Source organism: Platichthys flesus, chromosome 4, assembly GCF_949316205.1.
Source record: "Platichthys flesus chromosome 4, fPlaFle2.1, whole genome shotgun sequence".
Taxonomy (NCBI): domain Eukaryota; kingdom Metazoa; phylum Chordata; class Actinopteri; order Pleuronectiformes; family Pleuronectidae; genus Platichthys; species Platichthys flesus.
Genome location: NC_084948.1, coordinates 28,384,996 through 28,401,728, shown reverse-complemented (window position 1 = coordinate 28,401,728; position 16,733 = coordinate 28,384,996). Strand labels below are relative to the sequence as shown.

General features: G+C 46.2%; 3 protein-coding genes across 3 annotated transcripts; 2 read left to right on the top strand and 1 right to left on the bottom strand.

Annotated features, from left to right (window-relative positions):
- Positions 1-685: 685 nt before the first annotated feature.
- Positions 686-1,624, top strand: LOC133951427 (olfactory receptor 8U3-like). The gene has a single exon (XM_062385351.1). It carries the CDS (start codon positions 689-691, stop codon positions 1,622-1,624), a length of 936 nt encoding a protein of 311 aa, XP_062241335.1. The 5' UTR covers positions 686-688.
- A 2,393-nt stretch (positions 1,625-4,017) lies between these two features.
- LOC133952174 (olfactory receptor 11A1-like) lies at positions 4,018-4,938 on the top strand. Its single transcript, XM_062386509.1, has one exon. It carries the CDS (start codon positions 4,018-4,020, stop codon positions 4,936-4,938), a length of 921 nt encoding a protein of 306 aa, XP_062242493.1.
- A 10,227-nt stretch (positions 4,939-15,165) lies between these two features.
- LOC133952196 (olfactory receptor 4B13-like) lies at positions 15,166-16,092 on the bottom strand. Its single transcript, XM_062386533.1, has one exon. The coding sequence runs from the start codon at positions 16,090-16,092 to the stop codon at positions 15,166-15,168; it is 927 nt and encodes a 308-aa protein (XP_062242517.1).
- Between the last annotated feature and the right edge of the window lie 641 nt (positions 16,093-16,733).

Below are 16,733 nucleotides of genomic sequence, written 5' to 3'. Positions count from 1 at the left end.
ATTTCACTCACACTCCTCAGCTCCCTTCACTGGTTACCAGTAGCTGCATCCGTTTCAAAACATAGTACTTGGTACCGTGCTGTGACCGGATCGGGTCCAGTCTCCATCGAGGACCTGGTCAAACCTCACAGCCTGTCCACTCTGCATCGACCAATCAGCTGCTCCCTCACTGTGAGGCACAGCTGTCACTCAACAACATCACCAAAAAGGTTATTTCTTGGTTCTTGTGGTTCTGGTTTGTTCCTCATGGTTGATGCACTTTTTGTGAGTCTCTCTGGATAAAATCTTTACTTCAACTACTCGGAAAACGCGTAAAGTAAAAATGTAAAATCTGTTTTCTGTCTGTGCAAGAACCAGTTGACAGGTGATTCTTGTGGAGCATTTGACAGGGTTATTTTATTCTGTGAGATTTAGTCCCGGTGCTGAGAATATACGGATGACAGGACTCCAGTGAAGTCAGACAGAAACACGACAGTGGCTGTTTCATTTGTGTGTCTGTGTTAGTTGTGTGTGTGATGTGATCTCCTGACGTCACACGGTGACACTGCAGCTGAGGGCGTCTCCCTGGTTCGAAGGTTAAAGGAAGCTGCAGGCGTCTGGGCTCAGTCGGGGGGGATCACAGAGGAAGCAGGTGGTGTCAGTTTATCGTTCGATGAACTCGTTTGTTTAGTGAACGTATAGAGTCGTGATGAACTCCTCACAGGTTTCTTATTTCACTCTGGCTGCTTATGTGGACTCTGGACTGTTGAGATACTTGTTCTTCACGATGGTCCTGTCCTTGTATGTTGTGATCCTCTGTGCCAACGTGCTGCTGATTGTAGTTATCTGTATGAACAGAAGTCTCCATGAACCTATGTACGTGTTCCTGTGCAGCCTGTTTGTAAATGAACTGTATGGTAGCACAGGGTTGTTTCCTTTCCTCCTGCTCCAGATCCTCTCAGACGTTCACACTGTTCCTCGTCCTCTTTGTTTCCTGCAGATCTTCTGTTTGTACACGTATGTACACATCGAATTTTGTAATTTAGCCGTGATGTCTTATGACAGATATCTGGCCATCTGTTGTCCTCTGCAGTACAACACACGTATGACGGTGAATAAAGCAGTCACCTTCATTACTGTGCTCTGGTTTTACTCTTTTGTGAAGTTTCTGGTTACTTTATCGTTGAACATCCGTTTGCCTCTTTGTGGAAACGTCTTAAATAATTTGTATTGTCAAAACTTCCTTGTGGTGAAGTTAGCGTGTTCCGACACCACAGTGAACAACATCTACGGACTGTTCGGAGTTGTTCTGACCGTCCTAGTTCCTCTGCTTCTGATCCTGTTCTCCTACACAAAGATTCTCAAAGTTTGTTTCTCTGGTTCCAAACAGACGAGACAGAAAGCCGTCAGTACCTGCACCCCCCACCTGGTGTCGCTGCTCAACTTCTCTTTCGGCTGTTTGTTTCAGCTCCTGCAGAGCAGGTTTGATATGAGCACGTTTCCCTCTGAGCTCAGAATCCTCCTGTCTCTGTATTTTCTCATCATTCAGCCGCTGTTGAATCCTCTCATGTTCGGACTGCAGATGTCAACGATACGAAACGCCTGGAAACTCCTCATCTGCGCTCAGACGTCGCAGGGAGTTTGAACAACTTTAACAAATGTGTTGATGAAAGATGCTGATTTTAATTAAAGCTCATTTACATGAGCTTTAATTTCAATGTTTGTTATTGCATGATTCAGCCTCAGAGGTTGAATCAGAGGCTTCATGATCTTTAGCTGTAGCGCGTCTCTCATCCTGAAAATGTGACTCAGTGTTTCAGTGTTAATCTCAGACTTCATAAAACATTATGTAAGATTGTTGGAAAAACTAAGAGAATACATCTCCCACGATGCATCTCTTTCCAACAGTAACCTTTCCCTGATGACTTTTATTAGCCATGTGTAGGGTTGCAAAGGGGTGGCAAATTCTCCAGAACTCCTCCTCTGCTCCGAGGAACCTTTCACATTCTGTATATGGATATAAAAGTTCATATGTATTTATGTACAGTCATGAACTGAATAAATCATGTTTTCATCACAGCCTCAGCATCGTCACAGTGACACAAACAATATCCTGTCCTGATGTCCATGTGGAGCCTGAACAGTAAACAGTTGTGATGTTGATGAGTGACAGCTGTGCCTCACAGTGAGGGAGCAGCTGTTTGGTCGATGCAGAGCGGAGTGGACGGGTTGTGAGGTTTGACCATGTCCTGGATGTACACAGAACCATGTACTAGTGTCTTTAATCGGATGCAGCCACTGGCAACCAGTGAAGGAAGTGGGGGAGTGTGAGTGAACTCAGGTTAAAGACCAGTGAAGCTGCTGGTTTCTGAATGAGCTGCAGAGGTCGGAGGGCAGCAGCAGGTCGAACTGCCAGGAAGGGGGGGGGGGGCAGTAGTCTAGGAGTGAGATGACCAGGGCCTGGGGGGGGGGGGGGGGGGCAGAGTTGTAAGGTCGTCGGTGGGAGGAGTCTTTCCCTGGAAGGAAAGTAGTTCAGTCTTATCACTGAGACGTCAGTCAGACAGATTCCTGCTGCTTCCTGTGTTTCAGGGGAAGAGAGAGGATTAGTTGTGTGTCATCAGCGAAGCTGTGCTAGGAAAAGAGAAGAGGACGGGACCAATCACTGTTTTATATCATCAAACACTGATACTGATTCGTCTGTGAAACACTTGTATAGATGATTGTTATCAACTAATCTCTCTTTACCATATTCAATCAATCACATTCTATCAGTCTCATATCCCCAGTTTGTCTCATAGATGTTCACCAGGACACACACATGCTGATGGACAACAGGATTCACTATATGAGAAGAACCAGTTTGTAACTTCATTTTTAAATGTTTATACTTAATGTGTGATGGAGATGAAGGAGCAGATGAACTGAGGAGTTCCTGATGGTAGAAGATGTGAGGAGACATGTTGATCATAGTCCTCAATAAACTGACACCACCAGGATCTGGATCCACCACCAGGATCTACGATGTGGCTGCAGCTGTGATCCTGGATCTACAAATGATCAGCTCAGATCTCACATGTCCCATCAGCAGTTAACAATACTTCCTGTCCTGTCGTTGTTGAGGATCCTTTGTACCGGTGTGTTGTGGTTTGTTCCTTTTACTATCGTTCAATAAATAAAGTGTTTTATCTTTTGATCAGCTGACGACGTCAGGTCTCGTTCAATCTCTGATGATGAACTAATTGATTTTATAAATTGTAAATCAGCAGAAATCTGGTTCTCTGTTTTCAGTCTGAATCGTTCTTTCATCTCCGGTTGGATGTTGTTCCAGCTCCAGACAACACTTTGTCTCATCTCCCTTCAGAACTACAGCCGATGTGTTTCAGCTCCACATGTTGGCCTGCAGGCGACTCAAAGCCTCGGCTCCAACTGGAACGGGAGCAGCAGCTTTTCATGTGTTTATATGGATTTGTTTTTCGAGTTTAGTTCAAACATGAAGATTAATTTATGCTCAACGTTAGAAACAGAAACAGGCCGAGCCCTTTGTTGACTTTGTGCTTTCATCTTGACATGTGTGTATGTATGTCTACATTTATATGTATATACATATATACGGTTTGTCTATATATAAAACCCTTTGTAGGTTCTAGTTATTTTAGCTGACGTGATGACACGTGAACTTTGTGTTGAGGAAACTGAAGTGTTTTTGTGAAATTGATATGAATCCTGTTTTGAGCCTTCAGTTCATCTTCCTTCAGGTTCACAGATTCCTGATGAATCGTTCTGATGGTCTCACAATTTATTGATAATTGCTCGGTTTCGTGATCATATTGTATCACAGCACATGTGTTGCTACCCTGGGTTCCCCCCCACATGCTGTACCGATGTAAAGTGCTGAGTATTCCTATGAGTACGCACCTGTGGGATTGAACTGGGAGGCTTACTGTGATGAGGTGACCAGTTAAAAGCAGCAGCAGAGGAGGAGGCTGCAGTCTTCATCTTCTCTGACTCAGAAACACGAAAATCCTCCTGTGATTCATCATGAACTCTTCAAGAGTTTCTTATTTCACTCTGGCTGCTTATGACTCTGGACTGTTGAGACACTTGTTCTTTATCACTCTCATCTGTATGTATGTTGTGATCCTCTGTGCCAATGTGCTGCTGATTGTAGTTATCTGTATGAACAGAAGTCTCCATGAACCTATGTACGTGTTCCTGTGCAGCCTGTTTGTAAATGAACTGTATGGTAGCACAGGGTTGTTTCCTCTCCTCCTGCTCCAGATCCTCTCAGACGTTCACACTGTTCCTCGTCCTCTTTGTTTCCTGCAGATCTTCTGTTTGTACACGTATGCGAATGTGGAGTTTTGTAATTTAGTCGTGATGTCGTACGACAGATACCTGGCCATCTGTTGTCCTCTGCAGTACAACACACGTATGACGGCGAACAGAGTGGCCGCGCTCATCGCTCTGACCTGGCTGTTCCCGTTTGTGGAAGTTGCTGTGATGATTTGTCTGAGTGCACCGTTGCAGTTGTGTGGAAACATCATCAACAAAGTTTACTGTGATAATTACAATGTGGTCAAACTTGCCTGTTCCGACACCACAGTCAACAACATCTACGGAACCATTTACTCCACAGTCATCGTGGCCGGAGTCATCTTTTCGGTCTTTTTCACGTACGTGAAGATTTTGAAAATCTGTCTCTCTGGTTCTAAGCAGACGAGACAGAAGGCCTTCAGCACGTGCGCCCCCCACCTGGTGTCGCTGCTTAACTTCTGCTGCGGTGCCACGTTCGAGGTGTTTCAGAGCAGGTTCGACATGCGCAGCGTTCCCAACGCGCTGCGCGTCTGTTTATCTTTATACTGGATCACGTGTCAGCCGCTCTTCAACCCCATCATCTACGGACTGAACTTGACCAAAATACGCATCGCATGTAAAAGTCTGCTCGCTGGTAAAATGTAACTTTAATGGAAAATCTAGGTCTGAATGAAATATCTGAAGATGTTTTTATTAAGAGTTGATTTCCGTGAAGATGATGCAGAGCTGGTTTGATGTGGTGTGATATAGAACTCACATCACAGCTGTGATCACTCTTTGTTCCTCTTGTGTAGAAACACTTCACTCGTGTTTCACTCGTCTTCATCTGAAATCTGGTTCCATGGTGTTAGACTTGCTCCTCACATGTGACCCGACAGTTTGACTCCTGATCATCAGAGGATGTGGCTCCTTGTTGAGATCCATGAGACAAACAGAGATTCATGAATATGAGACAATACAAATGAAACTTCATTGTTTGGTGGATTTTATTGTAGAAACAAATGTTTTTTTAAGTATGGATTTCTTCTATTCTGCAGAACGTTCCACAGGAGAACATCAAGGACGCTTTTTTTAACCTGAAGAATTCTGCCGTAGATTTTATGTCAAATATTCTCAGATTATGGTTCCTGTTATTATTATTATAAGTTGCAAAAAATAAACACGAGTCAATGTGTCAATCACATAAACTTGTAAGAAACCAAATCTATTGTGAAACGATTTCATATGAATAAATGTGTGAAGAGGGCTCGGCCCATCAGTCTTGTTTCTCTCTTTCTTCTCATAAAAGAAAACTGAGAGATATGATTACACATCTCTCTGATGTTTTCTAATCATGAAAATGCCCCTCATAAATGCTGAGTGTACTAAAAATGTAAGTCACTTTGGACAAAAGCGTCAGCTAAATGACATGTAATGTAATAACTTGGAACTGATCTTTATAAAAACCTGCTGAATTCATATTTCTGTTCCTTGATCAACGGCCGTGTTTCTTCTGCCACAAACAAGTTAAAACCCTGCGTCACTATTGTTGATGTTTGTTGTCGGGTTGAAGGATTCGTGACAAATGGTGCTTCCTGCAAACAGCTGTTTAGACTCCGCCCCCTATATTCCAAACATCTGTGATGTTGATGAGAAGGATTTAAAGGTCGCGCCTCTTCGAGGAGAACCTCAGAGCTCCACTTCCTGTTCTTTGCAGATGATGTGGTTCTGTTCTTCAGTTTGTAGCCAAGTAGGAAATAAGTGGAAAGACATCACCTCCAGATCTACAGTTAACGGTTAACTGTTAACAGCTAACTACTAAATGCTAACTGCTATCTGCTAACAGCTAAAAGCTGACTATCAGCTAGCAGCCATAAGTTAGTAGTTAGCAGTTAACAGTTAACCGTTAACTGTAGATCTGGAGGTGATGTCTTTCCACTTATTTCCTACTTGGCTACAAGCTAACTACTAACTGCTAACTGCTATCTGCTAACAGCTAAAAGCTGACTATCAGCTAGCAGCCATAAGTTAGTAGTTAGCAGTTAACAGTTAACTGTTAACTTGGGGTTAAGGAGTTAACCCCCGTTCTCTGAAACACACCCTCTGCGCTGTCCCCCAGAGGCAATTTTACACTCCGCCAGTTGTGACTGGCAGGCAGATGTGACGTCTGTCACTAGAGGAGGGACCTCCTACTCTATATAAAACTGGATGTCACGTCATCGCATTTGGTCTAAAAAATATGTACACCTCTTCCTCGCTCCAGGCAAGGAGGTTGATCTGATGAGATACCTCACTCATGTTTCAGAGAACGGGGTTAACTCCTTAACCTCAAGGTCTCTTTCAACATTTGTTTCGGTATCTCACTATGGGATACAGCGACTCCCGTATTGCCAGATAAGCTTATCTCGAAGACCAATAACCAACGAAACAATCCATCAGTCAGACAGGAACATTTGAGACTGACCCCACGCTCAGAACTGTATGAGACCATGTAGGTACAGTAACGTCCAGATTGTAGAATCTGGTGAAGGTATGAGGCGTTGCCCAGTTGGCCGCCTCACATATCTCTTCCGAAGGGGGGGAAGCAGGTGTCCGGCTGAACCTTACCCAACCCGCCTAGCGGAGGTGCGCTAGGTAACGCGCCTCTTCTTCTTGGCCCCCAGAGTGGCAGGGTGGGCAGCTGGATCTCCCGCTGTCATGCTGGGAGCGCAACGTTTCTTCGCCCAGGCTCCCTTGAGCGCCGATGTTTTTTTCTGGCCCCGACCGCCCGCCTGAGGGTGCGTCTGACGTTTGGAGACTGGGAAAACGTTGTGACTGCTTGGGTGAATACTTGCCGGTGTACGGCTGGGGAAAAGGCCGGCACCTTCCTGGGGAGGCACAGTTGGAGCGCTTCTTCCTCTCTCTTTTTCTCCTCCCAGCGTTTTTGCATGGTAGCTAACGCCGGGCCGAATAAGCCTTTCGGGTCCAGGGAACATCGAGGAGCTCTCCTGGGTGATCATCACGGCCATGGCTCTTCCAGATGCCTGGACAGTGCTTCTGTGCAGACGCAGGCAGAGGTCCGTAACCACGCACAGCTCGTCCCACAACGCCATGGAAGGTGACACCACCATTTCATCCTCCAACTCCGCCTGGTAGGTGAGCAACAGCGAAGAGGCGTTAAGAGCTTTCACTGATGTGGCCACCGCCTTGTAGCTCTTCTTTGTCAGTGACGACTGGAAACAACCGTGTCGGGTGGAGGTGAGTCGCCAGTAAAGGTTTGACCGGGATAGGTGGGAGAAACCTTTCCCTTCCATATCAGCCCAATCCAGCATTGCCCCTCCCTGGACGGGGTTCTTGGCGGAGAGTGGATTACTCCAGGACCTTGTCGCCTCCTCCAGGCACTCGGGAAACACAGGCAAAAACTGCTTGGTGGCAGCTTTTGCTCTGATGGCAGCCTTTTGCCCTCATAGCGGTGAGGGCTTCAGGCCACGCAATTCCCAATTTAACCGCTGCTTTTTTACAGATCTCGTGAAGGTCCATGCTGGAAGCCGGTGGGCCGCATGAACTATCCTCGGACGCCAGCCTGCGGCTGGTGGGGTGAACATGGATTCCAAGTCCACCTCGTCGTCCTCGGAGCCGAGGCTGATAGACTGCAGTGAGTCGGAGTCACCTCCGATTGCTCCATCCTGACCAGACCTTAGGTCGGTATTGGGCTCGTCGGAGTCATGTAGCGGTGCCACGGCATCCAGCTGATCGCCCCAGCTGGCACCCACGGGAAAGTTGTTTCCCTGGGTGTCTTCCGCACCATCCTGTGTACTTGGGACGGTTACCCCAATCACAGGATCCACCTCTGACAGACTAGCTTGGCGCGCTAGCCTGCGTCGGTGTGTTTTCATGGTTAGGCGTGCACAATGCTCACAGGTGTCCGGGGTTGTTAGCGATTCTCGGGCGTGTTCAAGCCCGAGGCACGCCGAACATACAGAGTGGGTATCTGCCCCCGCTATTTTGTTTTCACACATGCACAACCTTGGTGGTACCTTGCTCATGCCCAACTCTTAATAAAATGGTGAGGACAGAAGCCGGGTCCATGGTTGCCATCTCTTCCGTTAAATTGGAAACGGCGAGTAGATAGTATGGTGACAATCTACTAACCCTAGCCAGCTATGTAGTGTTTTAAACATATTATGAAAAATCCACTTTTGTAGTGCTTCTACACGTTAATGCGGTTATCTGGCATGTCAACCATCCCAAAAACTCTGGAAAAATCAACTCCCGTGATTTGTTGTGGTTCCTCTTTGTAAGAAACTATTCGATAGAGTGCATCGAATGGGAATACGACCAGAATTGACGTCATAGTCGGTCTACATGGCATAGCCCCCTGCCCCTGGAGGTGGAGATCTGGTGGAGGAGGAGACCAGCTTACGTTACGAGCCATAGCACGGGTGTTACCTGGGAAGCTAGCCAAGGGGGGACGCTAACCAGCCGGTGAGCGGGGTGAGAGACAGAGATCTGGCCGAGAAGCAGAGCCTGCGGTCGGGGTAAGTCACATGCCCATGCCCCCTCCTCGGCTCGGGCTCGCTATGTGATGTCGGGTTGCTGGCGCCATGGCAGCAGCTTGCTTCTGGTGGACCTGTCCGTGTTTGTATAGGGTTAGCAGCAGGGAGCTAACGCTAGCTTGCTGTTAGTTTGTGTTTATAGTTGCAGCACTTTTTGAAATGGCTGGTTGTGCACGTAATTACAGAAGTATTGCATGTGGCAGCCCACCTGGGAAGCAGCGGAGATCTGGCCGAGAAGCAGAGCCTGCGGTCGGACATGCCCAAGCCCCCTCAGCCCGGGCTCGCAATGTGATGTCGGGCTGCTGGCTCCATGTCAGCTGCTTGCCTCTGGTGGACCTGTCGGTTTGTTTAGCATCAGCCCTCTGACTGATCTCCCATCGGACAGGGGAGCGTTAACTGTGGTGTCTCGTGTCACAGTGAGTGTCTTCAACTAGAAAAGCTGATGTTTTGTTTCGGTAATTGACGGTGACATGTAAGCTAGGTGGCGTTAGCCTCATAACAATCAGTGCCGGCAGCGGCGGCAGCGGCAGCCAGCTGCTCGGTGGCGTGTTGGATCCCGGCTGTACCCGGGCGGCTCACTGCGAGGCTGGCGTTGCTCCCTCTGACTTCACACACCTGAGAGCCGGACACGTCTCACCAGCTCAGGGTTCCCCACGTCTGCAGGATATGTCTCATTTTCATCATTGATCATTATCGATCTGTGACAAATCTCCATCCTGTGCCCCCTGTTGTTACCTGTTCACAGATGGCGCCACGAACGGCTGCCACGGTGTGTTGGTGCGCACTTCTGTGTTTGTTTTTAGTATTTAATTCTGTTAATTGCGACCCAACTCGGATTACTTTCACGATGGACGAGCTTCTTAACATCAGGGACACAACACCATCTGATTTATGTCCCAACTTTCTCGCATCTTCCGTGGATTTAGTTGATTTACTGGTCAAAGGTGCGGTGCTCCTCGGCCACGCAGCGAGACTGAGGTGGAGACGGAGAGGAAAGCGCGCTGGGGCTCTGGTGCGCTTCAGGGAGAGAGGATTTCGCTCATCACTCCCGTGCATTCTCCTCTCTAATGTCCGCTCGCTGTGCAATAAGATGGACGAACTGCGCCTTCTCATCCGGACAAATAGAGACTTCTCCCTCTCTTCTGTATTCTGTTTTACTGAATCGTGGCTGACCGAAGCCACACCGGACTCCGCCGCACAGCTGACCGGCTTTCAGCTGTTACGCGCGGACCGCGACCCGATCCTCTCACGCAAGGCAAAAGGCGGAGGGATTTGTTTTTATATAAACCAGGGCTGGTGCAGCGACGTGAAAGTCATTTTACAGTCCTGTTCTCCGGACCTGGAAACTTTTTTCATCACCTGCAGACCGTTCTACTCTCCCCGGGAATTCACCTCTTTCATCCTGGCTGGAGTCTACATCCCCCCGCAAGCTGACGTGCGCGAGGCTCAACGACAACTCGCTGAGCAGATACTGGGAGTGGAGAGAAGGAGAGAGAACACATATTCCCCCGTTATTGTCCTTGGGGACTTTAATAAGGGGAACTTATCTCAGGAGCTCCCAAAATATAAACAGTTAATTAAATGCCCGACCAGGGGGGAGAACACCCTGGATCACTGCTACAGCACCATCAGCAAGGCTTATCATGCAGTCTCCCGCGCTGCCCTGGGTCTGTCCGACCACGCTCTCATTCACCTGATACCGGCTTACAGACAGAAACTCAAGATTTCTAAACCTGCTGTGCTGAGATCAAAGAACTGGAGCAGCAGAGAAGCTGTGGAGGAGCTGCGTGACTGCCTTGAAAACACAGACTGGGACATTTTTAGAACTGCCACTTACAGCCTGGACGAATATACAGATGCTGTGACGTCCTACATCAGCTTCTGTGAAGACCGATGTATTCCAACACGCACCAGGGTGTGTTATAACAACGACAAGCCCTGGTTCACAGCAAAACTCAAACAGCTTCGTTTGGAGAAAGAGGTGGCCTTCAAGAGTGGGGACATGGATAGGTTCAGACTAATTAAATACTCGTTTGGCAAGGAGATTAAGGAGGCCAAACGACTGTATTCAAAGAAGCTGGAACAACAGTTTGCAGCCAACGACTCCTCGTCTGTCTGGAAGGGCCTTCGTGTGATCACCGGCTGCAAGACCAAATCCCCCCACTCTGTGGAAGACTTGAGACTTGCCAACGATCTGAATGACTTTTATTGTAGATTCGATAGACCCTCTCAAACCCCCCCCGCATCTATCACACCTCTTCTCAGAGACAAAGACACTAGCCCCCCCCACAAAATGGCCCCAGACTGCCCCATCACCTCCATCCCCCCCTTCACACCTCTCTCAATTCAGGAGAGAGATGTAAATAAGCTCCTGAAGAAACTGAACCCCCGCAAGGCAGCTGGACCAGACGCTGTCTCCCCCTCTACACTGAGGCACTGTGCGGATCAGCTTTCTCCATTGTTCACGGACATTTTCAACACCTCACTGGCTGAATGTGTTGTACCCGCCTGCCTGAAAACATCCACCATCATCCCCGTTCCCAAGAAGCAGAGGATCACAGGCCTTAATGACTACAGACCAGTCGCCCTGACCTCTGTAGTAATGAAGACCTTCGAGCGACTCGTGCTGACCCACCTCAAAACTATAACCAACCACCTCCTCGACCCGCTGCAGTTTGCCTACAGAGCCAACAGGTCCGTAGACGATGCAGTCAACATGGGACTCCACTTCATCCTCCAGCACCTCGACTCCCCCAGCACCTACGCCAGGATCTTGTTTGTGGACTTCAGCTCCGCATTCAACACCATCTCTCCAGCTCTTCTCAGGGACAAGCTGACCCAGCTGAGCGTGCCTGACCCCACCTGCAGGTGGATCACCAACTTCCTGACCGACAGGAAGCAGCGCGTGAGGCTGGGGAAGCTTGTCTCTGACACCCGGACCATCAGCACTGGAGCCCCTCAAGGTTGTGTGCTCTCTCCTCTCCTCTTCTCCCTCTACACCAACAACTGCACCTCCAGCCATCCCTCTGTCAAACTCCTGAAGTTTGCCGACGACACCACCCTTATTGGATTAATTTCCAATGGGGACGAGGCCGCCTACAGAGAGGAAGTTAACAGCCTGGCTTCCTGGTGCAGCCAGAACCACCTGGAGCTGAACGCTTCAAAAACTGTAGAGATGGTGGCAGACTTCAGGAGGAGCCCAGCCCAAACCGCCCCCCTCACCATGTGCGACTCCCCAGTTAAAACAGTGGAGTCATTCAGATTCCTGGGGACGATCATAGCACAGGACCTGAGGTGGACGGAGAACATCACCTCCATCACCAAGAAGGCCCAGCAGAGGATGTTCTTCCTGCGGCAACTGAGGAAATTCAGCATGCCGCGGAAAGTGATGGTTGAGTTCTACACAGCCATCATTGAGTCCATCCTCACCTCATCCATCACCGTTTGGTTCGCTGCCTCCACTGCCAAGGACAAGGGCAGACTGCAGCGGATCATTCGGTCAGCTGAGAAGGTCATCGGCTGTGACCTGCCGGCTCTCCTAGACCTGTTCCACTCCAGGACCAGAAAGAGAGCAGGCAAGATCATCGCTGATCCTTCCCATCCCGGTCACCACCTGTTCCAGAGACTTCCATCTGGGAAAAGGTTCCGGGCCGTCAGGACTAAAACCTCGCGTCACCTGAACAGCTTTTTCCCCATGGCAGTGGGGCTCACAAACAAGCCCCCCCCATCACACTGACTCTGCTGACCCCCCCCCCCCCCACCCTCGCACATAATTTATAACACTACATTATTGGCACTACCACCAATCTTTGCACCTTAAAACCGCACACAACACATTTACTGTATATATTATTTTTTCGATATTGTTGCTTTTTATATTGATGTTTATATTGCTCTATATTGTTGTTTTTATATTGTTGTTTGTAAAGTGCACCAACCACACCAAGGCAATTTCCTGTATGTGAAAATATACAAGGCAATAAAAAGAATTCTGATTCTGATTCTGATTCTGTGTGTGTCCCGCTACGGTTAGCAGCCGGCTAATTTGTGTTTATAGTTGCAGCACTTTCTGGAATGGCTGTTTGTGAACGTATTTACAGCAGTATTGCACGTGGAACCCCGGCTGGGAAGCATGGGACTGGGAGGTGGGGGGAGAGATCTGTTGCTTCTGTGTGTGTGTGTGTTTCGGCTGGTAGACGCAGCACCTATTAATAGAAAACAATGCACTCGTGTTTTTTTGCGTGTCTACTTGCGTCTACCTGTTCGGGCTTTTGTGGCCCGTACAGATTTGCTCCAAGCACCCCGAGCTGCACGCACGGGTGCCGGTCACCATTAGCTTGTTGCCACCTCCGTTGCTCAATAAACTCATACCCGGGGTTTTAAGTGCATTTTTCCGCAAAAGTTGCAGCAGTGTTATCTTCCAGAAATGTAGCCCCTACACGATCCGTGTGTTTGTGTGTGTGTGTGCGCTCAGAATATATGCCCTCTGTGAATAAGTATACACATACAATTATGGTGTAAACACACATATCTAATACATGTATTTAAATAATGTACATCTTTATCAGAAGGTGTAGTATTTAGAAAATTGTAGCTTCAATGAAGAAACACAACAAACAGATACAGAAATATATGTGTAGGACAGTGACCTAAAATGATTTTAACAACCTTAAATATGCTAAGGGTAGATTTAAGATGTGTGTGTGTGTGTGTGTCTGTGTGTGTGTGTGTCGGGGGCGGGGCAGTGAGAAGGGGGATGGGTTGTTGGTGAGGGCGGGGCGGTGAGAGGGGGGGGGGCACTCAAAACAATCTGAGGAAGGCTGTTTTAGACAGGGTAAAAAGGTGCTGTTTTAAATGATCCTTGTGGTTTTTTGACCAAAAAATGTTACAGACATTTCATTAAGACCCCAAGGAGCCATATCAACTGTGGTGAAATGGAAATAACATGTCCCCTTTAAGGTAACACTCGTCGACCGAGTGGTTAGCTCGCCCTGTGAACAATTTAGTTAGCCTTGTTATCTACACCGTCTGAGGTAATGTTTCTAGGAGCGAGAAGAGGTTTTAGACTAAAGGCGATGATGTAACATCCGGTTTTATATAGAGTAGGAGGTCCCTCCTCTAGTGACAGACGTCACGTCTGCCTGCCAATCACGACTGGCCGAGTGTAAAATTGCTTCAGGGGGAGAGTGCGGAGGGCGTGTCCCATAGTGAGATATCGAAACGAATGTTGAAAGAGAACTGCTTCCTGCTAACAGCTAACAGCTAACTGCTAACAGCTAACAGTTAACAGTTAACTGATAAGCGCTAACAGCTAACAGCTTTCTCTCGATTGCTTAAGCACACACCCAATCAGCCGAACACCTCAGATCCTTTGCTAAATGAAACACTCTTGTAAAAACTATACACTTATTTATCAAACCCACATTTTGTTTCCATATAAAACACACACACTTCATATTACTTAATTATGTTTGAGCCAGTTACACACTGCTGTTGCTAACCTAAAACACTTTTAGCAATTCTTCTTCTCAGTGATTAGAGTACTATAAGGGAAGTACACAGAGAAAGTGCAAATATACAATAAATTCACCAAACACAACACAAGACCAATGCTGCAGACTCATGAAAATATAATTTATTTCTCTCCATATCCCCAAATCAGTCAACATGTCAACATGGAGAATCACAACACAACATGTCCCAGTTTTCATGCTACTACAGGAGTGTGCACAACACTGTAAGCTCGACAAATATCAGACAAGCTTTATTTGACAGGCTGTGCTTAGGAATTGCAAGGAAGTTACATCTTGATATACTTCTGTGTCTAATGTATACAAGTGTGTTTAATGTTTTGCAGATCACTGTGTGTATTTTTTTGCAAAAAGTATGAAGCTGACATTGTGCTTATGGTGGTGCAGATCTGGGCCATGTTTTCTTCCTTGAGTGTCAGGTATGATAATTGTATAATTATTTTGATTTGAGTGTTTATGCAATCTAAAAAAAAAATGTAAGAGCTATCCGCTAACAGCTATGTCATAACAGCTAACAGGCCACTGCTACCTAAATTCAGAAATTAATACTATCACCTGCTTTTTAAAAATATTCTCACAATATTAAAGAAGAGTAAAAATATTTATTATCAACAGAGTTCAGATGATTTAAAGATGAACAAAGTCTGTGTTTAAAAAACATAAAATATAAAAAAGATAAAAGATAAGAGATCAAATATAATAGATAAAGGATAAAGACATAAAAGCATAAAAAAATAAAAAATTAGACTTATAAACTTATTAACGTAGAAAAATAAAAAAATCAATGATTAAAGATTAAATATAGAAAACCATGAGTAAAGTTCGTTTCATGTTTTACCAATAAAAAAATGTTTACATGTGATGCGTATCTTAGTGCTTTTCAGTCCGTACATGATGGGGTTAAACAGTGGCTGACATGTGAGCCAGTACAATGATAAAAAAATACGCAACATATTTGGCACATGTTTCAAATCAAATCGATTTTGTGCAATTTCAAAGAAACAGCCACAGGAGAAGTTGAGCAGCGACACCAGGTGGGGTGTGACGGTACTGACGGCTTTTTGTCTAGTCTGTTTGGAACCAGAGACACAAACTTTTATAATCCTCATGTACGAGTAAAAGATGAAAAGAACCAGGAGAACAGTGGTGAGAGTATAAAATATTCCATAAAGATTGTTGACTGAGGTGTCAGAGCAGGAGAGTTTGACCACAGAATAATTATCACAGTAAACTTTGTGAATCACGTTTCCACACAGCTGCAGAGAAAAGCTCAGAGAAACCAAAACAAAGATAGAAGCAAATGGATAAAACCAGGATAACGCGATGAGCAGGGCAATTCTACTGGAGGTCATATGTGTGTTGTACTGCAGAGGACAACAGATGGCCAGATATCTGTCGTACGACATCACGCACAAACTACTGAACTGTACACTGGCATATGTGTACAAACAGAAGATCTGCAGGAAGCAAAGAGGACGAGGAACAGTGTGAATGTCTGAGAGGATCTGGACCAGGAGGAGAGGAAACAACCCTGTGCTACCATACAGTTCATTTACAAACAGGCTGCACAGGAACACGTACATAGGTTCATGGAGACTTCTGTTCATACAGATAACTACAATCAGCAGCACGTTGGCACAGAGGATCACAACATACACAAACAACACCAGCACAGCAAACATGTGTTTGAAATGTGCAGTGTGGAAGTATGCAGTGAGGACGAAATGTGAAACACGTGAGGAGTTTATCATCATGAATAAAACTGATGATTTGAATTAATGATTCAGATGAAGAATAAACGGTATAAACTCAAACCTGCAGGAAAGTTTTTAAACTGTTCTTTGCATAGACGACAAATATTTCAAAGTAATTTCATGAGGTTCAGTGTAAACAAACTTCATATGAATTAATAATGAAGCATCAACTCAGAGCCTGATTCACTCAGTGAAGGCGACAGAAAGGTTCAGTGAGCTGCAGCTCCTTTTATAACCGACTCCTCTGGTAAACAACTGCTCAAAATAAAAGCATCAGTTACAAAACAAAGGCTCTTCTTTTACTTTGAAAACAAATTGCCAAACAGGAAGTGATTTTACAAGTGGCAGTGTGTGTGTGTATTGTATTATGTTTTATTGTTTTACCCATAAAATATGAATATTTGATGATTTGTACTTTTTGCATAAACTATCAATAAAAATCAGTCAGATCTTAATATACGATATTTTTGAGGGATCCTCACATGTGAAGTTTCTACCTTCTTTTCCCCGTTACAGTTTTTTTCGATTGCATAAACACTACAATCAAGTATTACACAATTATCAAACCTGACACTCAAGGAACAAAACATGGCCCAGATCTGCACCACCATTAGCACAATGTCAGCTTCACACTTTTTGCA

What these genes read in the sequence shown, in the direction of transcription:
- LOC133952196 (XM_062386533.1), bottom strand. Translation starts at nt 16,092, where the DNA reads ATGATGATAAACTCCTCACGTGTTTCACATTTCGTCCTCACTGCATAC.
- LOC133951427 (XM_062385351.1), top strand. Translation starts at nt 689, where the DNA reads ATGAACTCCTCACAGGTTTCTTATTTCACTCTGGCTGCTTATGTGGAC.
- LOC133952174 (XM_062386509.1), top strand. Translation starts at nt 4,018, where the DNA reads ATGAACTCTTCAAGAGTTTCTTATTTCACTCTGGCTGCTTATGACTCT.